The following is a 24,384-nucleotide window of genomic DNA, read 5'->3' as shown; positions in this document are numbered from 1 at the left end:
AAGGGCCGGGTGAGAATCTGGGCCCGGGTGAGAATCTGGGCCCGCTGTCTGGCCCGACCTTTGGAGATGTTGAGAAAGGCCTCAAGTCTGGATTTTCATGAAGATTAGGTGGCATTTAATGCAAATTGAAAGGAAGTGAGGATCAAGGCCAGGTTCATTTTACTTCTATCAACACTCCTGAGAGCTGACTACAATGCCAGGCATCATTCCAAATGCTTGACCGATAGGAACAGAACGCCTACAACCCTCATAATGACCCCCTGTGGAAGGCACTGCTTTACACACTGAGGTGAAGGTCGGTCCCTCAAGCTGCGGAACCTTGTAGAAAATGTCATTCTATTGCTTTTCAAACCTATTTACCCACCTGGATTTGGATCCCTCCCCCGACACTTCAGTTGCTTAAATGATATCTGTGTGTGTGTATGTGTGTGTGTTCATGTGTGCGCGCGTGTGTGTATAAATGTACACACACACATATATATTTATACATTGAACACATATATGTAACGTATGCACGCATACACATACATACAACGTACTTAAATGCAATTGCAAAAATCAATCCGATACTCTTAGCATCAATTTTTAAGTTTGAAATCAGAACTACCTACTGCATACTAGCCTAAGATACTGCTCTACCTCTTATTGTTAATTTTATTGTTCTTTTTTTTAGTCTCATTTTTTTTTTGTTTCTATTTCTTGGTAGTTTTATTCTTGGTTATAAATGGAAGGCAGGAAGCAAAGTCTTAAGGGCAACAGACTTTGTACCTAAACAGACTTTCAGTTTGTTTCCTTTCTTGTGAGCTCTGTTGCTTTCTTAAGTAGATCCGCAAGGCCTTAAGTGTTGAATCACCTAAAAAAACCAACAACAACAAAAAACAAAACTGAGCCTCAATGAACTCACACGCTATCGTTTCTTCCCAACAGAGGCTATTGGTATTGCCTTTTGGCTTCAGCTAACACCCAATTACTTTACAAGGATTAATATGATCTAAAATCTACTGCCGCCACTGTAACTACTCATTGACTAGTGGGCAAGGCATTTATGAAAAAGGAACCAACATTCACAAGAGGGTGAGTTAAGTAGGAGAAGTCAATCAGAAAGTTCCCATGGTACAATGTCTCCTATCTGACTTAAGCAAACAAAAAACCCAGTTAATACAGAATATAGTAACAGGATGTCTTGGGCCTGAATAATGCGAAAGTTCTTTTGGAAAAAATAAAACACTTAAGCGCATGTAGTCTGAATATTTCTCCCAGTCTGTCTTGCCCGTTCATTTTCTGAATGCATCCATTTTTCCTTTGTAATTAGTGCTTTTTTTGGTTCTGTATCCAAAACATTTGCCTACCTCAAGGTTGTCAACATATGCTCTCATGGTTTCATCTAAAAGATTTATGGTTCTAGCTTTTATATTTCGGTTTATGATCCATCCCAAATTCATGTGTAAAGAACGAGGTAGGGGCTAAGGTCCATTTTGTTTCCACTTGAATTTCCACTTTACCCAGATTTATTCATTAAAAAGACGTCCCTTTCGCCCACTGAATTGGCTTGACAATCTAGGTGAAGATCAACCAACAGTACTTGTGTTTGGTCTATTTCTTGGACTCTTTATTCTGTGTCACTGATCTATCTCTATGCCAAAGACTTTGATTGCTGTGGCTTTACTGCAAGTCTTCAAATTAAGCAGTATTAAGCAGTTTAAGTGCTTCAACTCTGCTCTTCGTTTGAAGACTTTTTTGGCTATTCAAGACCCTTCACGTTTCCATATACATTTTCGAAACAATCTGTTAATTTCTTCTAAAAAAAAAAGATGGCTAGGATTTTGATGGTGATTGCACTGATTCCACGGATCAAGTCAGGGAGAACAGGCATCTCAAAACATCAAATCTTCCAATGCATGAACAAAGCATATATCCCATTTATTTCAGTCTCCTTGAATTCCTCTCAACAATGTTTTACGGTTTTCTGTGTAAAGGTGTTTTGCATCTTTCATTATATTTATTCCTACCCAGTTTAGGTTTTTGGATGCTATTGTCAATGTTTTCAATTTGAATGTTCCTACCCATGTATGTATACGTACAATATATCTCTCTGACAAAGAATTCCTATCCAGAATATAGAATAAACTCCAATGAGTCAAAACCAAAGACCATTAAGAACAAAAATGGGCAAAAGACTTGAACAGACAGTTCACGAAAGATGTAGGAATGTCCAGTAAGCACACAAAAAGATGCCTAAGATCACTAGTCACCAGGGAAGTGCAATTTAAAACCATACTGAGATGCTCTTTCACCCTCACTGACAATACAGAATGTTAACAAGGATGTTGAGCAACTGGAGTTTCAATATATTGCTGGTGGGAAGTGTAAAGCGATAAACCACTTTGGAAATTAGTCTAGCAGTTAAATATATACCCAACCTGTGACTAAGCAATTCTATTCCTAGACATTTATTTGAGAGAAATTGAAGACCTGTATGAGAATGTCCCTTGTAGCCTATTCACAATGACCAAAAACTTCGATACAACTCAAATGTCCTATCATTGGAGAACACACGAACAAATCATGGTGTATTCATACATGTATAGGAACAAACTACACTGACAAAGACTCTTTCCTTGACCAAACTCTAGCCAGGTTCCTCGAGCCCTCTTCTCCACTAGGCTTCAACCTTGACTTACTGTATAGAGACTCGAACAAACACTAACGTAGACTTTAACAGCTCAAGGCTCCACCCCTAGGATGATTCCCGTACCCCTTAGTGCCTGCCCGAGAAAACTCAAGGCTGCCAAAAGCATCCATTGTTTCTTCTAGCCAACACTGAAAGATCAGGTCCCTGTCTCCCAGTGAGCAAATCCAGGTGGTTTCACATGAACCAATACCTTTCCTGGCTTTTGTAATTTTTTACTTCTGATTTCATTCACCCCCAACTTTCCTCCCTCATTCTCTCTTTAAAATCTCCTCTGTACAAACTGAAGTTGAGTTTCATTCACTCTGGACTCTTTTCCTTATTGGAATAGTTAATTACTGATTAAACTCTGTCCTCACCACGTGAACTAGTATCTAGCTTTATCTTTAAAAAAATTTTTTTAATGTTTATTTTTTTTGAGAGACTGTGTGTGCGTGTGGATGCAGACTCAAAGGAGCAGCAGGGGGTGGGGAAGACAGAGAGAGAGAGAGAGAGAGAGAGAGAGAGAGAGAGAGAGAATCCTAAGCAGGCTCTACACTGTCAATGCAGAGCCAGACATGGGGCTCAATCCCACAAACCGTGAGATCATGCCCTGAGCCGGAATCAAGAGACAGATGCTCAAGTGACCAAGCCACCCAGGCGCCCCTGGCTTTATCTTTGATAACGCAAACAACATGGGTGAATCTCAAGGAACACAGTTGAGTGAAAGAAAACAAAAGAACACATACTGTATGACTCCATTTCCATGACACTCGAAAACAGGCAGATCTAATCTACCACAGATTTCGAAACCAGAAAATGACTGGTGAGGGTAAGGAGACTAATTAGAAACATATAACAAGGGAAGTTTCTAGAGTTTCAGATATATTTTATATCTTGTTTGGGCGGTGGTACACAGATATACCGTTGACTCTTGAACAACACAGGTTGGGGTGTCAACCTCCTGTGCAATCAAAACTTTGAATATAACTTTCGATTCCCCAAAAACGTAACTACAAATTGACTACTGTTGACCAGAAGTCTTAACAGTTGATTAACATGTATTTCGTACGTTAGATTTATTATATATTGTATTCTTTCAATAAAGTAGGCTAAAGAAAATATGAAGAGGGGCACCTGGGTGGCTCAGTTGGTTAAGTGTCTGACTTTAGCTCAGGGCACGATCTCATAGTTCATGGATTCGAGCCCTGCATCGGGCATTCTGCTGTCAGTGCGGAACCCACTTTGGACCTCTTTCTCCCTGTCTCTGCCTCTCCCTTGCTCGTGCATGCTCTCTCTCTCTCTCTCAAAAATAAATAAGCATTAAAAAAAAGAGAAAATATTAAGAAAATCATAAAGAAAATACGTTTAGAGTACTGTACTGCATTTATTGAAAAAGTCACATATAAGTGCAGTTCAAACCCATGTTGTTCAAGAGTCAACCATATACACTTGTTAAGTCTCATCAAACTGAACACTAAAGACCTGAGCATTTTATTTTATAAATCATGACCCTCCCACCCCTGCTCTCCCACCTCCATTTTCTTCCTTCCCCTCTCCCTCTGTCTCTTAAGAATACCTGGGGAAATTCTGAAGAACAAGAAAGATGAGCGATATAGCTGACCCTCTGATGGGGGATATTCCCCATTCAATATCCACTTACCCCTTCCTCCTTACCCCCATTTTGTTTGAGGTATCAATCTGCCCCCTGAGAAATTCTCCCCTCCCACAGTTTCTTGCAGCTAGGGGTGAGGTCACCTGCCCAATTCTGGCCAATGAGAAGTATGTAGAAGTCTACAGGGTGGGACTCCCTGAAAAGCTATTGCTTTCACAGACTCAAACACACGCTTTGGTTAGTATCGCTTTCTTTTCTTTCTTCCTGGAGTGCAGCTGCTCAAATGAACTAAGGAGATTGTGCTAGTCCTTGATACAACCCTGTTTTACCCCAAGCTAGAGGAGCTCTTGGCAAGTCACGACTAACACTTCGCAAGTCAAAATGTTTAGGCATCGAAATGAAAAAAGCAATTCCGACTGGAAGTCAAGAATGATCTACGCATTGCTGTGCTAAAGTATACGTAAGAATTTAGTATGGAAGTGATATTTCAAATCAATGGAGGATACAGACCATCAACGGACAGCGTAGGAACAAAAACTGCTAACTTATAACATACAAAATTATAAAGATAGATGAATGCTCTAAGCAATAGAAGCCAAAACCGTAAAAGTGCTGAAAGAAAAGGCAGTGATTCAAAATGGTCTCATAAAACGTTACCCAAAAGCCCCAAGCCATAAAGTTAGACTGTCAGATTTGGCACCATAAAGATTCAGAATTTCTGCATCATGAAATGTATGGTACAAGCTAAACTTAAAGACAAGCAACAGTTTGAGAGAAAATAATGGAACACATACGTAGGCAAAGGACTACTACCATATATATGACAAGTTCTTACAGACCAATAAAAACATAAATGAAACAAAACCCCAAAAACCCAGTTAGGAAAATGATAAGGAGAAAGGCGTCATGTAAAAAAATATCAGAGATAGTGAAGAACTAAAAATGCTCAGTCTTAGGACGCCAGGGTGGCTCGGGCGGTTGAACGTCTGGCTTCAGCTCAGGTCATGATCTCACAGTTTGTGAGTTCGAGCCCCGCGTCAGGCTCTGTGCTAATAGCACAGGGCCTGCTTCGGATCCTCTCTCTCCCTCTCTCTGCCCCTTCCCCGCTTGCGCTCTCTCTCTCTCTCTCTCTCAAAAATAAACATAATTTTTTTTAATAAAAATAGTCTTACTAGTGAGTATAATAAAAAAGTTTTTTAAATAAAATAAAAATTTTTAAGAGGTATTATCCACCTGCCAGCTGACAAACAATTTAAGAGACTGAGAATATTCTGTGTTCAGCATCTCTTTTACCATGAGAACAGAAACGGACACAACCTCTTTCGAGGACCACTTTGCAAAGGCTTCTCCCCTGAAATCCATCTCACTGGAAAACTGAAACGCACATGCAAAGATGTTTATCGCAACCCCATTTTAATAACAAAATCATAGCTACCCAAATAATGAACAGAAGAACAGTCACATAAACTAAAACCACATTGTGGAATACTGTTCAGCCATTATGACAACAACAAAAAAAGGAGACAAAAAATTATATGTACAGTATATTCAAATTAGACTAATGAGTTGGGGAAGAGTATTCACTTTGGCCCTTTAACAAATTAACCATTAAGGGGCACCTGGCTGGCTCAAAGAGTATGTGATGCTTGATCTCAGGGTTGTGAGTTTGAGCTCCACGTTGGGTGTAGAGACTACCTAAAAACAAAATCTTGCGGGTGGGGGTGGGGGAATCTGGGTGGCTCAGTCAGTTAGGCATCTGACTCTTGGTATCAGCTCAGCTCATGATCTCACATTTTGTGAGATCAAGCTCCACATCAGGCTCTGCACTGACAGAGTGGAGCCTATTGGGATTCTTTCTTTCCCTCTCTCTCTCTCTCTCTCTCTCTCTCTCTCTCTGCCACCCTCCTCAACCCCGCGTGCGCTCTCTCTCAAAATAAATAAGCATTAAAAAATAACAAAAAATAAATAAATAAAATCTTAGGGGCACATGAGTGGCTCCGTTGGTTAAGCGCCTGGCTCTTGATTTTGGCTCAGGTCACGATCTCATGGTTTGTGGGACCGAGCCCCACACTGGGCTTCACGTAGATGGCATGGAGCCTCTCTCACCCTCTCTCTCTCTGCTCCTCCACCTTCCCCCTCAAAAATAAATAAACAAAACATCAATAATAAGAATGTTTACAAAATTGAAAAAATCTTAAAAACATAATCATTAAAAACAATTAATATTCTAGATTTGAAACCATTGTTTTTCATAGATATTTTCCAAAATTTAATTTGTTGCTTTTTTGAAAACATGAGGAGGGTTGCAGAAAATCCACGATTTACGGGACCTTCGTGATGGGCAAGTTGGGCAGCTAATTTATCCTCACCAGAATATTCTAATTCTAAAGTGACACATCTTCTCTGAGGATGGAAAGCAGCAGCCCCCACCTTCAAATATTCAGATCACGATCTCAAGCCCTGCTCTCTGGGCACGGCTGCAAAGATGCAATCCGTGTGCTGGAAAGGCCTTGGCCCTTGGGAAAATGCCGCCTCTCCAGGGAGGTGATCCTGTGACCCACCTGCACCTCAAGGGGGACATTTTTGGATTCGGTGGAAATCAGATTGACTTCTGTAATTTTTACAACAGGATTTCAGTCTTACAGCCCCGGGCCTGGCTTCTAAAACAGACAGACCACTCAAATCCAGGGAAACAGAACAGCAGAATGTGGAGACCTCATCGGGAAGTGCAACCCTGAGCTTCGGCGTTCAGTTCCTCGTCACTTGGCCGCCTGAGAAATGGGTCTAGCAGGCACGTGGCTAAGGCAGACACGGTCATTCCCCGCACCTTTCTTCTCGCGGGGGGAGACAAACGTTCAACACTACGCCGCAGCTGGACTGACCGCCGCCAAGGACACGCACAGAGAACACGGAAGGGGCTGGGCCTGGTCTGCAGGTGTCAGGGGCCTCCTGGTGGGAGCCGCATCCGAGATGAGCCAGAGGGCTTGGCTTCTTCTTTCACTCACTGGCCTCACCCACATCCAATCTGTCAACACATCCCATCACCCCCTCCTTCAAAACGTACCCAGAATCTGGTCGATTCTCAGCCCTTCCAGTGCTACCATCCTGACCCAAGACATCAGCGCCTCTGTCTTGGAATATTCCATCAGCCTATTAACTGATCTCCCTGCTTCCGTCCTTGCTCCCTACAGGCTGCTCTCAACAGAGAAGCCAGAGTGATCCCATTAAAACCCAAGTCAGGTCACCTCGTTCTTCGGGTCAAAATTCTCCATTGGACACCACCACAAGTCCCTAAGACCCCTTCAGCCCACCTCCTTCTCCCTCATGCTGGCCTGGTCCTTCCTGGAACAAGTCAGGCCTGCTCCCTCCATGGGCCTTCCTACCCTCCCTGCTCTCTGCCTGGGACACCGTTTCCAGAGACATCCACAGGGCTCCCTCCCTCACCTCCTACAAGCCTGTCCCCACCATTGTCCTTCTCAGGGGGCCATCTCAGGGGAAACTCTAAGCTCTACTCAGAGATACCAGCCTAGAGGGGCATCTAAAGGACAGAAAAAAAAAAAAAAAAAAACCCAAAACCCCTCAGGTCCTAAGGAAAAACACCCTGAGGACATAGCAGAAATAACTGACCAAGCAAGGTGGAAAGCAGAGATCAGGGTCGAGAGGGGCCGCACTGCTCACGCATGAGGTGGTGCGGCACCAGGGCGGAAACACAGGGTGCCACCGCGGCGATGGTGACAGACATGGATGAGAAGAGGTGATCACTACAGACGAGGCGTTCCAGAAAATGAGTGCCCTGTGCGTAGCCTGGGTCCTCCACACGCAGAGTGAAGCCGACTGGGCTGATGGCAAGAAGGTCGAGACAGACAGGAGGACTGTGGGCCAGGCACCCAAGACGTCCACGAATCAAGTGAATAACCAGGAGAAAACAGTAATGAGGAGAAAGAGAGGATGCTCCGCCTGGGGACCATGGATCTCAAGGAAACGGGGGGTTGGGGGGGTCAAAGAACAAGGACACAAATCTTGCACCCCCGATCCTGAAATCTCATACCCTGGGGTATGAGAAAACAGAGGCACCATCTGAGAGGACTTCAAAAAAGGATATCCCCGGGGAAGGACCAGGGTCAAAGCAAAGAGAGGGAAGAGATGGCTAAGGAGAGGCTGAGGAAGGAGACGAGGCTGGCGATTAAGGAGTGGGAATTTCCCGGGACACAGGGAGGGTCTGGGGAGAGGGGGTCAGGGGTAAACAACAGAGGGAACTGCCTTGGGCGGGCAGCACAGGACGGAGAAGACAAGGAGAGGGGAGATGGGTAGTGGCGAGAGTTAGCGATCACAGTAAGTGCTGGGAAAATACCTGCGGAATCCCACGGAATTTTTAAGCATAAGGCCAGAATGTCCGCTCAGAAGAGTTCTCACTGTAGGACCGCAGGACTGAGAGCACAGGCCCATGCTGATGGTCACGGCACTGACGATGACGACTGGGACAGTGCTGATAATAACCACCAGTCTTCGACACCTGCCATGTGCCAGGCACTGTGGGGAGCGCGCCACATTTAATCCTGCCGACAGCCGTCTGACACCGTTCACGTCACTACTATCCCCGGGAGGGCTCTGAGAGGAAGGAGGGAACAACCTGCAAGAGAAGTAACAGAACCGCACGAGTCCTGGGAAGCTAACTGGCTCCTGTGTTAAATTAGGGCTTTTATGGCCTTAACCTAAGGCGGGGGGAACCAGCCTGATCCACAGGTATGACATATTCAGTAACTTCAACCAAACAGTGTTCGGAATGGAGGCAAATCAAAACCAGTAGTAACAATTTATTGAAGGCTTCACGCTGTGCCAGATCCTGTGCTAACTGCCACGTGTCTGTGATCTCATTGAATCCTTACATCCCGAAGGTGGGTTACCATTGTTATCCCCCCACTTCAAAACTCAGACGACAGACAGCCCACGGTTCATGCAAGGAATCCCTATTTAATAACGTGATCTTTTGACAAGATTGAAGGGTTTAACACATTACGGTGAAGATATCACAGAACTTGAAGGAGAGAGACCTACAACATGTCTTAAAACACTAACTTACGGATTCTCACAATCTTTTTGCATGTTTTTTTCAGATGAGGGAAAGGCCAGTGCAAAAGAAGCTTCAATGAAATGCACCTAGATGGCAAACACGCCCAGTCTTTATAGCCCAGGACCTATCCCAGCAGATTCTGATTCCGTGAGTCTAGAGTAGGACGTGAGCATCTGTGGTTTCTTTCTTTCTTTCTTTCTTTCTTTCTTTCTTTCTTTCTTAATTTTTTTTTAAACATTTATTTATTTTTTGAGAGAAAGAGACACAGCATGAGCAGGAGAGGGGCAGAAAGAGAGAGAGACGCAGCATCAGCAGCAGAGCCCGATCAAAAAACTTGATGCAGAATGGTTTAGTGGCAGAGCTAGGATCAGCTTGACAGAGCCCGGCCCCAAGGTCCATGTTTTAAATCACTATGCTTAGTCTCCAAGAACCTACAAAAAGTGCGAGCCTTAACCCAAAACCTTGGCATTCCCCACCTCCATTCCCTAGTGGCCCCAGCTTCAAGGGCATTCTATCCATTCCTTTAACAGTTCGCACTCCCCTGCTCTGCCCCAACACCCTCCTATATCCCCGTTTTGCATTCAGCCTTGTGATCTCAGCTTCAACGTTATTGCCTCAATGACAAACTCGAATGGCATGCTGTATTTCTCAGCACTCAACACAAAACCGTAATTATGTATTTCACAGGGAATTATTTGCTTCCTGACTTTTCCCACGAGGTGGATGGTGCTGCCCTCAGACACCACGTCAGTCCTATTCATCACGTGTTCCCAATAACTGAATACCCACCAACCATTCAAAAAAGAAGGCTTTGGCACAACGGATACGCTCAATAATTTCTGTGGAACGAGTGAATAAAGTACACTCGAGCCTCGTGCTTCCAGGTGTGTGATACATGTCTGTGCTCACGATACTGCCCTCACTACACCCCAAGTATGTAGACCCCTGTGGCATACTTGCTCAGGCCTTGGAGGAGGAGGAGGAGGAGGAGGAGGAGGAGGAGGAGGAGGAGGAGAAAGAGGAGGAGCCGCCGCCGCCGCCGCTGTCGCCGACGCCGCCGCCGCCTCGGCTGGAAGCGACGTACCTCCGCTAGGCCGTCCCCCGCGTCGGCGAGGGCGATGTTCTGGCCCGGGAGGGGGAAGAGGAGGTGCCGTCGCCTTCGCTGCCGCCGCCGCCGCCGCCGTCGCCGCCGCCAACGCTGTCTCCGCCGGCAAGCGATGTATCTGCGCCAGGCCGTCCCCCGACCTCCCCGGCCCGAGCCCCGCGGGCCGCTGCTGCCGCCGCCATGAAGAACCACTTCAACCGCGGCTCCCCGGCGGAGAGGGAGGGGCTCCGGCCCCGGAGCAGCAGCCATCGCCGCCGCTGCTGCCGCTTCGGCCCGGAAGCGATGTAGTCCCGCCAGGCTGTCCCCCGAGCTGCACAGCACGAGACCCGCGAGCCGCAGCTGGCGCGGCCGCCGTGAAGAGGCAGTTAAACCGCAGGAAACAGCTGGTCAACCAGACCGTGGGCAGGTGAGTGAGCCGTGCCGGGCGGGAGCGCGCGGGCCGGAGACCTGGGGTCGGGAATGGGAATGGGCGCGGGCCGGGCCGGGGCGGGCCGGCCGCCCCGCGGGGCCCCGCGCTCCGGCCCGGCCGCCCGCCCGCTCCGCGCCGGGTCCCCTGCGGGCCAGGGACGAGGGCTGCGCCACATCGCGGCTTGGCGCCCAACTCGGGCCGCCGCCCGTGCCCCCCGGGAACAGCGGGGAGGGCCGGCCTCCCGGGACGCCCCCCGCGCGGGTCCCCGCCGCCCATTGTCCCGGCCCCGCTGAGCATCGTCCTCTGGGGTCTGGACCCAAGCTTTCCCCGGGCCTCCCCCCCTCTCCCGGGGCTTTGCCTTGAGCGAAAATTCGGGTAAGCGGTGTGCCTGAGGCAGGGCGGGCGCGGTGCTCTGGGGGGCGGCATTCTCAGCCTTTCCGGGTCGCCCGGCCGTTGCCGACCGGCCGTCCACCTCCAAGTGCCTGATAGCAGTAAATAAGTAAGGGGCGATCAGAGCCCATCGGAGCCGCTTAGGGAGACTCAGGACTCCCTTGGAGGCACTTTGGAGGGTGTGCCGTCTCCCAACCGTGGCCCCTGTGGACCGGACTGCTCAAGTTCTTGACCTGTAGACATTTGGAACCGGGAGGAAAGAATTGTGGAAACGCCTTGGGCAAATGGAAAAACAAAAAGAGGGGGGGCTTTCAAAACAGCTTTTCTCACTTTGGATTGGGGAGCAAATCCTTCTCCAGGTTTGTCTGGTATCGCTTTAATGCTTGACAGGAAACGATCGACGATGAAATGACAGAAGAGACCAGAGTTTGTAGTGGTTTTGAGAGCCTCTGGAGGTTGATTATCGTGTGCTGTGTTCTCTGGGGTAAATCTTTCAAGGTCTTTCAGGGCAGTGAGCTGTCCTGTCCCCGTTGACTGCTTATTCTGAGAAGGGGTATGAAAGTGTGACTTTTTCATTGCTTTTTCTTCTTCTTTGTTTTCAACAGTTGAGTAAAAGGGGGAGTTTGGTTTGGCCAAAGCACGTGGGGACACTTCTTTTCTGTGTGTGTCTGAAAATACTTTTACTTCCCCTTGAGCTTTCTATATTTGCTTTTTACACTTTCATTTCCCCCCCCAACTTTTTGCTTAGTTTTGTTCAATTTCGTTGCTACCCCCACCCTATTATCTCCGTGTGCACTTATCCTGTTTCCAGAGTGGATCCCTGTCCCTACAGCCTAGCAGTGCCTACTTTTCTGTCATTTGTAGGAAAATGATAGGAATAGGGAGTGCCAAGGGGAAGGCAGACGGAATAGTCGTGGGGCCCAAAGCTTCAAGCAGGCATCTGTGAATGAGTTACAAGATCACTCCTTAGGAGTTTTCTGCCCCCCCACCACACCCCCCAGCATTCTCAGTAACATGCATTGTGAAATCAGTATTTAGTGACTCTCAAGACACATGTGTCACATTGTCGTTCTGGCCAGTTTGTACATCTCATGAGGAAAGGGGTGTTTGTTCTTTTTGCACAAAGTTCTGAGACTTTTCAAGCTATCAAGCCACTCAGGGTCTCTTTGGCTCCGGCTTCCTCTGTAGCAGGTTCTCCCTTCACGCTGCCGAATTACAGCCATATGTGCCTCCTTTCGGTTGCCAGAGGCCGCCGAGCCTTCTTCCCTGTTAGCCTCTACCTGGAAGTCTCCAAAGCTCCTTTCACCTCACCTGCCCTAGACCTGCCTCCTACTCATTCTTTAGGTGTCCAGGCAAAGGTCACTGCCTCTAAAAGACCTTCTCTGATGCTCCAACGTGGATTGGGAGTCCCTCTCCTGGCCACTTACGTACGTCCGCATAGCACCTGCTTTTCTATAATGCAAGGCCTGTTTACTTGTTAGTATTCTCCATTAGACTGAACGCCTTGAGAGTCCTTGCCATCTTTCTGTTTCATTTGCCAGCTCTGCTGTGGCTCCTGTCATATGGTCGATTCTCCATAAACATTTGTCAGTCTAGCACACATCTAGATCTCACCAGCTCGCTCCGGTGGTGTGAGCCCAAGAAGGGAAAATGAAAGCTGGATAGAGTAAATGGTGATTCGTGCTAGCATTGTAATTCTGGCCCTGACCTTTGACTATGTTTGAAAATCTTTATTGTCAGATGCCAGTGGAAGCAGCAGCTGTTACAGAGGTGTTAGGGGTGTGGCAATTTCTGCTCCCAAAGCCAAAACTGTTTACTGGGGAAGCTTTGGCTTTACTCCTGTTGATTCCCTGGATAAGTTTGTATTTTTTCCATGTCAAGAATTACGAAGGACTCGGGAGGAAAAATGGAGGCAAGAGAGAGCCTAGAATTGTAATTGTGTGTTATTGGCGTAGGCATCAGGATTGGGATTTGGGGGGGTATTTGGGTCACGAGGAAAGCTAGAAAGCAGAGAAGTTACCTCCCCCCCGTCCCCCCGTCCCCCGCCACAGCCAGGAGTGATATTCTGTGTGTGAGTGGCTCGCCTGTTGTGTCTGTTACAGATGTATAGAGTTCTGAGTGCCGTCTTGCGAGGAAGTATTCTCTTCCCAACAATGAGGATCTCATGAGTCACCCCACAGTGAGGTTCTGTGGGATGGACATGTGGGAGAATTTGTAATGGCTGAAAGAAGTTGAGTTCTCATGATGCAGTTTGTGGACAATGGGTGCATGAGTCTGTTTCGGAGGATGGTTTGTGTATCACAGGCGCAAGGACGATGCAGTGGTCTCTTGAGTGGGGTATCCCAAAGAAGAGAATTAGGATGCTTGATTCATCCGTTCAAGAGACCCTTCTTGAGCCCAAATTATGTGCCGTTGTGGAAAGTAGAAAAGAATCCAAGTGAATACAAACGCGGCTTCTGCCCTGAAGGGGCTCCACAGACTTGTGGAAGAGATAGGCAAGCAAAAATGCTTATACACCATGAGGTAAGTCCTTATAGAGGGATGGCTGACACACTAAGTGAAACTCTACTCTTACTGGAAGGAGAGAGGTAACACAACACAACAAAACCAAAAAAAAAAAAAAAACAGGAGAAAATATGACCAGAGCCTTTCCCCTCTATCTTTCAACACTTCTTTTAAACTTCTGTTGTATTGAGTGCATCCCTATTTTTTTTTAATGAGAGAAAAACAATTTTTTTAAATATTTACTTTTGAGAGAAAAGGGTAGAGAGAACATGAGCGGGGGAGAGGCAGAGAGAGAGGGAAACACAGAATCCGAAGCAGGCTCCTGGCTCCGAGCTGTCAGCACAGAGCCTGACGCGGGCCTCAAACCCACGAACCGAGAGATCGTGACCGGAGCCGAAGTCTGACACTTGACCCAGTGAGCCACCCAGGTGCCCCGTAGGTAGGTCTCTTTTGATTGTCAGTAAACCCACCTCGAGGGGCGACTGGGTGGCTCAGTTGGCTGAGTATCCGGCTCTTGATTTCAGCTCAGGTCATGATCTCACAGTTCCTGGGATCAAGCTCTGTGCCAATGGTGCGGAGCCTGCTTGGGATCTTCTCTGTCTCTGCCCCTTCCCCGCTCTCTGTCTCAATGACGAAAAAAGAAAAAAACACACAAAACCAAACCAACTGGAATTGTTATAAGCCAAGCTGCGAATTTGATTGGCTCCTATGTGAGGAAAAGAGTCCAAAAGCAATATAGTTGCAGCCAGGGCTGGATCCAGGGGTTCCACTCTTTAGGTAAGCTGTGTCTACAAGCAGGAATCGCCCCCCCACCCCACCCCTCCACCCCCCGGCTTCCAACGTCTTCAGTTCAAGTCCCAGAGGGACAAAGAATACCTTTCACTGTGGCCAGAGCCCCAGGATTGACTCTGAAGGTATCTGATGGGGTCAGTGGCCTTTGCCTGGACAGGGAAATGGAGTCAGCCCCACCCAAGCCACAGGGGCCTAGAATGGGAGAGTGCTGAGCCCCCTCCCCCGCCAGATAACCGGGGTGTTCTTCCCAGCAGGAGGCAGGAAGTGTGGTCTTTTCTAGTCCTGCTAAAAGGAAAGAAAGAGCTTTTTGGAAATCCGTGGCGCAGAGAATCCAGTAGCTGCGGATGGCAGTTGGCGTGGAGGGTGTGGAGGAAGGGGTGCACCGAGGTGAGGAACCTGAGCGTTTGGTTGTGAGGTCGATGAGTCCAGGAGGACAGCAATCTGGTGGCCTCATAGCAGACTTGACTACGCGGGTGAGGCTCTGGGAGGGAGTGTCTCTTTGGGTGTCGGTTTCTGCCAAGATGGAAGCTCTCCCTGGAGGCCTGAATGTTCTCCTAGGTAGTAGTAGCCTTTAGGTAGGTCAGGGTTGCAAACTCCAAGCCTCAGGGGGCCAGGCTATAGACCAGCTTAGGTCATGATCTCATGGTTCTTGAGTTCGAGCCCTGCGTTGGGCTCTGCACAGACAATGCTAAGCCTGCTTGGGATTCTCTCTCTCTGCATTCCCCCCACTCACGCACTCTCACTCTCAAAATAAATTAATAAACCTGACCCCCCACCAAAAAAAAATTGCATTTGCAACGGCATCAAAAAATAAAATACTAATTACATTTAACTAAAAAAGAGATTCAAAACTTGTACACTAAAACTATAAAACATTATTGAAAGAAATTAAACAAGATTTAAATAAACAGACTCGTGGATTGGAAGACAATGTTGTTAAGATGGCAGCACTTCTCCAGTTGATCTACAGATTCAGTGAAATCTTTATCAAAACCACAGCTGGCTTCTTTGCAGAAACTGACAATTTGATGCTAAAATTCATATGGGAATTTATGGAACCCAAAATAGCCAAAGCAAATCTTTAAAGAGAAGGACAAAGTTGGAGAACTCACCCTTCCTGACTTAAAAACTTATTAGAAAGCTACAGTAATCGAGATAGTGTAGTATTAGTGTAAGGAAAGACATATTGATTAATGGATAGAATTGAAAATCTAGAAATGTACCATCATATTTATAGCCAATTGATTTTCAACAAAGGCATCGAGACAACCCAATGGGAGAAAGAACAGTCTTTTCAACAGTGTGGGGACAGCTGGATATTGCATGCAAAAGAATGAAGTTGAACTTCTACCTCACACCCTATGTAAAAATTAACTCAAAATGGATCAAAGACCTAAATGTTAAGTGCTAAAACTATTAAATTCTTAGAAGAAAACATAGATGTCCATCTTTGTGGCCTTGACACCAAAAACACAGCAGAAGGAAAAAAGCAGGTAATTGACATTATCACAATTTTAAAATGTTGTGCTTTGGGGTGCCTGGCTGGCTCAGTCAGTTAAGCATTTCTTGATTTCGGTTCAGGTCATGATCCCACAGTTCGTGAGATCAAGCCCCACGTCAGGCTCTATGCTGACGGCACGGAGCCTGCTTGGGATTCTCTCCCTCTGTCTCTGCTCCTGCCCCCACTCATGCACTCTCTCTCTCTCTCTCTCTCAAAATAAGTAAATATTAAACAATGTTTGTGCTTTAAAGGACATAGTTGAAAAGTGAAAAGACAACCCATAGAATGGGAGATAATTTTTGGAAATCATATTTCTGACAAGAAACTTGTACTAATATAGATACAGAACTCTTACAACTCAAAAACGCAAAAACAAATAACTCAATTTAAGAATGGGCAAAAGGGATGCCTGGGTAAACGTCCAACTTTGGCTCAGGTCGTGATTTCACGGTTTGTGGGCTCAAACCCCACATCTGTCTCTGTGCTAACAGCTCAAAGCCTGGACCCTGCTTTAGCTTCTGTGTCTCTCTCTCTCTCTGCCTCTCTCTCTCTCTCTCTCTCTCTCTCTCTCTCTCTCTCTGAGTCTCTCAAAAATAAATAAAAGATTTTTTAAAAAACTTAAAAAGTGGGCAAACAACTCAGTCTAAGAAGATACACCCATGGCCAATAAACATGTGAAAAGATGTCAACATTGTTAGTCATCAGGGAAATGCAAATCCAACCCTCAACAGGATACCACTTTAAGCTTACTAGAATGGCTAAAATAAAAAAGACAGATGATGACAAGCATTGGAGAGGATAGGAGAAATAGGAATGTGATCCGCTGTTGGTAGAAATGTAAAAGGGTGCAGCCACTTCGGAAAACAGCCTGGAAGTTCCTCAAAAAGTTAAACATCCAGTAATTTCACTCACAGGTATGTACCCCCAAAGAATCAAAAACACGTGTCCAAACAAAAACTTGTACGTGAATATTTGTAGCAGCATTATTCATCATATGAAAAAGGAAAAAAATGCAATGTCCGGTGAATGGATGAAGAGATGTGGTATACTCACATAAGGGAATAACTGGGAGTAAGAGAAAGGAAGTCCCGATGTGTGCTACAACATGGAGGAACTGTGAGAACACGCTGAGTGGAAGAAGCTCATCTCGAAAGACCACCTAATGTAGGTATCATTCCACTTATATGAAATGTCCAGAATAGGTAAATCCCTGGAAACAGAAAATAGATTAGTGGTTGCCTAGGGCTGTGGGCAGAAGTGGGATGGAGGAGGGGCGGGAGGGGTTGGGGGAGGTTGGGATGAAATGAGGAGTACTCCTAAGAGGATATAGAGTTTCTTGTTGGAGTGATGAAAATATCCTAAAATAGATTGTGGTGATGGTTGCTCAACTCTGCAAATATACTAAAAACTATGTACATTTTAAGTTGGTAAATTATATGGTACGTGAGTTATAGTTGCAATAAAGCTGTTGTAAAAATTAACAGTGGTGAATCACTGATACCAGTGAAAATTAGAGTTGGCTAAGTAATTGTTAGTGTGGTTGTTGCACCTGTAATCATTGAGAAAAATACGTTTTGGGAAAAAAAAGATTCTTTGTGCAACGATTATCAACATTTTGACAACCTTACTTTGTCTCCTAGCATATATTTGAACACCTTTGATAATCTGGGACCATATAAATTCTTTTACATATTTAGAATACCTATTTAGCATTCTTTTCAGCTGTCCACAGATGAGTAGGAAAAACGCACTCTTCTTGTGACTTTCTCCTTTACTCTCACACAACTACCACACTCACAACACTTCTAACACCAGATGTGTTGTGTTCCCCTCCCGCCCCCTGGTACCAAGCAATTCTCCATGATACCGGCTGGGTATCTTACAATTCAATTCAATTCTGACCCTAACAGGAGTAGCACAGAACCCATAGGTTAAGGGCCCAGTCCCACGAGACTGCCCCCCACTTCAGATGCCATTTACAAGTGGTAGGTCCTCAGATTACCCACAATTTCTGTTGACCTGGTTGCTAGTCAGAGGTTCCCATGACCACCACCACCCCCATTTTGAATTCAGTTACTTGCTAGAACAGCTCATAGGACTAAGAGCAACACTTATTTACATTTACAAAGATCATGTGTGATAGAGCATACAGATGACTATCCAGATGAAGAGATACATAGGGCAAGTTCTGGGAGGGTTCACCAACCCTGTTCACCAACATGGAAGTTCTCCAAACCCTGTGCTATTGGATTTTTATGGAGACTTCATCACGTTGGCATGAACAACTGTTGACTCGTTTTCATCCCTCTTTCCTCTGTGGAGAACGGTCGGAGGGGCGAGGCACAGAGAGAGGTGGTAGGGCTGAAAATCCCAAGCTTCTAATCACAGTCTTTCTAGTAACCATCCCCCATCCAGGGGCCACCCATTAGCCCATCCAGAGTTCTCATTAGAACAAAAGGCACTGCTATCACCCAGGAAGTTCCGGGGAATTTAGGAACTGTGTCAGGGACTGGGATCAAATATCAAATATTGGAACAAAAGAAGCTCTTAGTGCTCTGATCAGTTAGGAAATTACAAGGCTTTTGGAAGTTCTGTGCAGGAACTGGGGGCAGAGACCAATGAACATATTTTCTATAATTTCATAACAATACTTCTAATGGATTATTACTCACTGAAGATGGGAATTGTCTTGTTTACATGCTGAATTCTTTTATGACTCAGAAATGTTTTCAGATGCAAGTAACAAGAAACCCAACCACAGTGGTGCATACAAACACGAGGCTACTTTTTTCTTCATATGAGAAATCTGTGAGTAGGCAGCTGCTGACATTGGTTCAGATGCTCAACAATGTCAAGGCAAATGTTTCTGGCATTCTCTTGGCCTTTCTCAACATTAGCACTCAAGACAGGAAGAAGGAGGAAGAAGACCAGGCAGCACCAACATCAGAAAAACAGAAGCTTAAAAAAGAAAAAAGAAAAAAAAAAAAAAAAAGCTTTCCTAGGAACCTCACCAACTTCCACTTACATCTGGGTCACATGGCCTCCTCTGGCTGGAAAGTGGATGATAAAAGGAGGGTCAGGGATGAGAAGGGGAGGCAGGACATCAACTGACAATATCTGCTAGGATTCCAAAGTCTATGACAAATGTTGGTATATAGTAGGAGGTGTCTCCACAGTCCTTCATAAGTATCTGTTGAATGCATATGATAGAATGTTTATTCACAGATACTCAGTCCTCCTCCCTTGGGAGGTTGAGACATCCATGCTGTGTGGAACCTTGGCATCTAAACTTCCTTCAGCCAATGAAATGAACACAGAAGTGGCTTTAAGAGCCAGGTTCTCTTTTCTTTGCCCCTGTGATCATGGAAGCAGGTGTCAAAGTGGAGCCTGTATCCGCTCCAGTCCTTAAATGGATATGATGAGAAGAACAGCCAGCTTACCCATGTTAGTGAAGGCACTGAGAATATTTAGTTGTTATTGCAGCCTAACCTAACCCATCCTGACTGATAACAATGTACGTACCCAGGCAAAGAAATCCACAACCAATCCCCAAATTAAAATTTTACAAACTATATTTCCTGATCACATTAATAGCAAGACTGTGCCTAAATGAAGATAAATGATAGCCACCTGGAAGTGAAACAAAATAAAAAATAGCTCCTCTGTCAAAGTGGAAATCAATACTGAAAAGACAGACTAGACATTTAAGATGATGAGACCACTGTATAAAAATACATACGGGGATGGGACTAAAGTCATTCTTAGTAAAAATTCATGATCTAAAGCTGATACTGCTAACATAAATCTGCGTAAACGTTGGAAGATTGAGAATAATTGGATGAAGAATTCAAAATAAGCTAGAAAATGAACAGCAAAATAAAAAGTGGAAGAAATTAATAAAGATAAGAGCCTACATTAATCACAAAGCAAAAAGTCTGTGGAATTGATTAATCGAATCAAGGACCAGAACTCTGGAAGGATAAATCAAGTAGACAAGTCTCTGGGAAATAGGATTCCCCTCAAAGCAGGTAGAAAGAGAGAGATACTCAATGTAAGGCATGAGAAACAGACAATATAAATTGGTACCATATTTCTGGTGGGCGGATTGACACAACTGTCAAAATGTAAAATGTGCGTACCTTGAAAATTTGATGGATAAATAAGTGTTAGGTTGAACTGACTGAGGTTCTCAAATGTTGAAGTCTCATGGAAAAATACTACTTTTTTGTAAGAAGGTTGAAACCCCAGACTTGGCGAACAGGGGATAAATGGAACTCCCCTCTCCAAAAGCCTTTGGAGAGGGATGTGTCTCAGTCATTGACCTTGGCCCCATGATTCTATGAATCAGTCCTATACAAAGGACATGGTCCTAGGTAGCCAACTTCCCCTCTTCTCCTTCTGGAAAATTTTCCTGGATTGTTCTGGGCTCTAACAGCCCAAACCATCCCCAGGCTCCCAGAGCATCCCCAGACTCAAGGGGTGTTCACAATGATGCCTTCTCTACTCACTGAACTGTCTTTATCTGATGCCTCCAGGGAAGCTCCTTGAGTCAACTTGTCCCCTCTCATGCTGTGAAGCAGGGCCTTTTTGAACTCAGGTTCACATCCCCTCCTCCTCCTCTTCCATCATGTTGCCCTAGGCTTAAATCAGCACTTTTGGCTGGAAGGCTGGGCCTCATTCTGAGCTCTGGATCTCACTCTGCCTTTAGCATCGCCATCTCCCATTGGAAGATTCCTTTATGCCCAGAATCCTAGAATGCAAAGTGCAGATACATCCAGGCTTCTGGCCTAGAGTAGACTCTGGCCATTGGGATTCATGGCCAGAAATGAATGCTTATTCATTCATTTATGCATGTTTACATTTATTTATGTACTCTAGTCACTCAAAAAAATATGTATTTGCACACCCAATTAGTGCTGGACATTTTTCTAGGCACTGACGATTCAGCAGTGAAAACAACAGAGGAAAATCCTTGCCCTCCGAGAGCTAATATCCCAGTAAGGTGGATCAGCAGTAAACAAATAAGTAGGTGAACTAAAGTGTATGTCAGTAGTAAAGTCTCTGGAGAAAAATAAGACAGAGAGGGAGGCTAGGGAGTATGTAAGGGGTAGAGGCCCCATTGAATGATGACATTTGGATAAAGGCCTGAGGGAGTGAACCCCGCAGGTTTCCAGGAGAGTTCTGTTCCAGTAGAGGGGATGGCAAGTGAAAAGCCCTAAAGAGGAGGCATGTGAAGACTATCTGAGGTAGGAGGTCAGTCGTGCTGGAGCTGAATAAGCAAAGGGTGAACGCTAAGAGGCGAGGTTAGAGGGAACAGGGGGGTGGAGGCTGTGGTCAGAACCCTGGCTTTCTTCTAAGTGAGCTGGGAGCCACTGGAGGGTCCTCAGATGGAGAGGGACATGAAAGACCTCTTGCTGCTGTGCTGGAAGCAGACTGTAGTGAAGCTGGGATAGACAGACACAGGTCAGTCAAGAGGCTTCTGTAATGATCTGGTGACAGGGGAGGGTGGTGTGCACCTGGGTGATGGCACGGAGGTGACACCATAGGCAGCGAGAAGGGGGTGTGTGAAGAAAGGGAACTGGGGCGGCTCCAACACCAGCCTTTAACGCCCAGAGCCCGCACCCCCTCTAGGAATCCCCACAGGGTGACAGGGTCTCTGGTAACTCCTCTTCAGCCGCCTTCTTCCTCTCTGAGGACCTGCGTGTGATCGTGTCCAAAAGCTCGTTCCCCAGAACTCTGATTCTCCCTCCAGAGGGCTCTGTTCCTCGCTGTTGGATGAAAAATGAATAGGATGAGAACACCAAGTGAGCATGGGCTCATCTGAATTCTGCCTCAGCCCCCTTGCTCTCTTCAGTGACAGGAAAAACACACCATGTAAGCTGCTCAGTGAAAAAACAATATTTGATTAGGGCTGAGAGAGTTAGACAAGTAAACAATTAAATGTTCTATTATGATCAGTCTTTAGCCATTTAAGCTTCAGTTCAAGAAGGAATCATTATAAAGGTCTAATAGAAATGAAAATATAAGGAGGGTAGTTTTGTGTTACATTTCAACCATTGGCTCAGCCTTGCAGATCGAAAGTCGGTTTGACCATGGCCGAGAAAGGCTCCCAGCCACAAGGGGACTTACACAGACAGGAAGGAGGTGGAAGGCAGGCATGTCTACCAACTGGCCGGGGTGGAAGCAGGAACCTTTCAGCTAAGAAGGTTTCATCCTGCACAACAGGAGCTTTTTCATTTTATTTTTAATGTCTGAGAAGCAACATGAGAATTCTGCCTGGGAGGCAGGAGAGGCAGCTTACAAGAAGCTTCTGGATGTCTTGTGAGATGCTGGATTGTAGAATAAATATGTGTAATAAAATCCCCCTGGTTACCCAGCTTTGAGGATTTGGAAATACCATTGGACTGTTTCTTGAAGGAATTGCTTCACTGAAACTGGAAAAATACCTGCTCAGGACACCACAATCACAGCAGAGGACTTTGGAATAAAGACACTATTCATCACTGAGGTCTGAGTCTTTGCAGCCGAGACACCGGCACATCCTTCTGGGGATATAGAGAGGCAAGCCCAGGTCACCTCTTCCTTGGATCCTCTCAATGTCTTGTTCCTCTCAAGGAGTTCCCGTCTCTTCTCCAGAATGTCCAGCATGTCCAGAATCCCAGGGGAATTCGAGAGTATAGGGTGCTCCAGAGCCCAGGTTGCCCATTAGAGGAGTCCTGCACTGGGCAGAAACGACCAGCCCCTAGTACTGCCATACTTCTCAGTCTTGGCCAAGGACCAACCCACAAAAAGGGTTACTTTGGTTCAAATCTAAGTACCTGGAAGGAGCTGCCGGATGGAGGCTGTCAGTTATTCCTATTCTTGCCACGGCAGTTTGCTTCTTTTGAAGGGGAACTCGAGTGCTGTGTCTCTGGGTCTTCCACAAGCCCCCAAATCAAGCAGTCAATGTGAGAGAAGAGGCTAGGGAGGAAGAATTGCTTACCCTGGAGTAGGACCTTGGCCTGCCTCTAAAATGGGCCACACGGTTTAGATTTGGGACACAAGCCTTTCAGTACAAAGTGTGATTTTGCCTACAGTATTCTTTCTCTTGAGCACCCATGGTGACATTTAGCAGATGAATGAGAAGCCAGAGGCCCTGGCTTCTGGCCAAACTCAACGTAGCTACTACATTTGAGGTTAATCAAATTCATTTTTCCCCCCATCGGCAAACTTTTAGTTCTCGTTTGGCTTCCCGTGTGGCTTTCTCTACCGTAAAGACGGTGCTGGCCATTGGGCTTGAATGAACAATTGTATTTCTCATCGTAAATGAATGCTTTGAAATTACACCTTCCATACCAGCCTTTACTTCGGTAAGTCCACCTCAGAAATGGGTCCGATGTCATATTCTGGACCATATTTCAGCCCAATAAACTGAGAACTGTATTGTGAACAGAAAAAGCAAATGCCACCCTAGAAGGCTTTTTGGAACTTAATAAGGCCACCTTCCTTAGACATTCCCCTAACTTGTCAAGCTCTTCTTTGGACCTTCTGTATGACAAATGTTTGAGAAGGTTCTTTGGGTGGATGACAGTCAACAAATCCTGTAAAGTGTAAAAGGCCCCATCATTCATCAACATCTGTGTTACCATGAGGTCAGTGCAGTGAGTCCAGGGTACAGGTGGGTACACTGGGGGTAGAGAACAAGAAAACCCTGGAAGGAGCACAGGTTAGCATGAAAATTATTTCTGTGCTGAGGTCCAAGACAGTTGTCATGTGTGGAAAGCCCCATCAGAAACATTGTGACCATGAATTTTTTGCACACGTGCAATAACCAGAAGAGCTGTTGATGATGAAGATTAACCAAAACAGCATCCTCAAGTACAGCAAAAGCTATAATTCACCAGATATTTGGGACAACAGACCAAGTTGCAGATAGATTTGTTTTATCTTGGAAAAGGGGAGATGTAAAGAATTTGATAGCATTTCTAAAATTTTTTTTTTTCATTTCAACATTTTATTTATTTATTTATTTATTTATTTATTTATTTATTTGAGAGACCGATTGTGAGTAGAGGATAGGCAGAGAGAGAGGGAGACACAGAATCCAAAGCAGGCTTCAGGCTCTGGACTGTCAGCTCAGAGCCTGATGTGGGGCTCAAACCATCAACATTGAGATCATGACCTGAGCCGAAGTCAGACGCTCAGCTGACAGCCACCCATGTGTCCTGATAGCATTTTTTTTTTTAATGAGGAGCATGCATTTGAAAGTCCTATTTCTAGCTTCTCTTATACTCTAGGGCTTGAGCAGCAGCATCTGCCTTCTTTAAATGGGGCCTAGGGCTTCATTCA

General features: G+C 45.7%; 1 protein-coding gene across 3 annotated transcripts; it reads right to left on the bottom strand.

The window, feature by feature from the left end:
* Nucleotides 1-636: 636 nt before the first annotated feature.
* LOC122209761 lies at nt 637-10,708 on the bottom strand. Of its 3 annotated transcripts, XM_042921926.1 has the most exons (4): nt 10,439-10,708; nt 8,635-8,891; nt 5,577-5,657; nt 637-853 (listed from the first exon to the last, which is right to left on the bottom strand). In XM_042921926.1, exons 1-4 carry the CDS (start codon nt 10,706-10,708, stop codon nt 850-852), a joined length of 612 nt encoding a protein of 203 aa, XP_042777860.1. In that variant the 3' UTR covers nt 637-849. The 3 variants fall into 3 exon arrangements, 2 of the variants coding, with proteins under 2 accessions (XP_042777860.1, XP_042777861.1); XR_006197735.1 differs by lacking the exon at nt 5,577-5,657 and having other exon boundaries at nt 8,635-8,913; XM_042921927.1 differs by lacking the exon at nt 5,577-5,657.
* Nucleotides 10,709-24,384: the final 13,676 nt, after the last annotated feature.

The sequence above is a fragment of the Panthera leo genome, chromosome E3 (assembly GCF_018350215.1).
Source record: "Panthera leo isolate Ple1 chromosome E3, P.leo_Ple1_pat1.1, whole genome shotgun sequence".
In the NCBI taxonomy this organism is placed as follows: Eukaryota; Metazoa; Chordata; class Mammalia; order Carnivora; family Felidae; genus Panthera; species Panthera leo.
The sequence above is the reverse complement of the archived record's forward strand: the minus strand, read 5'-3'. Positions and strand labels throughout refer to the sequence as shown.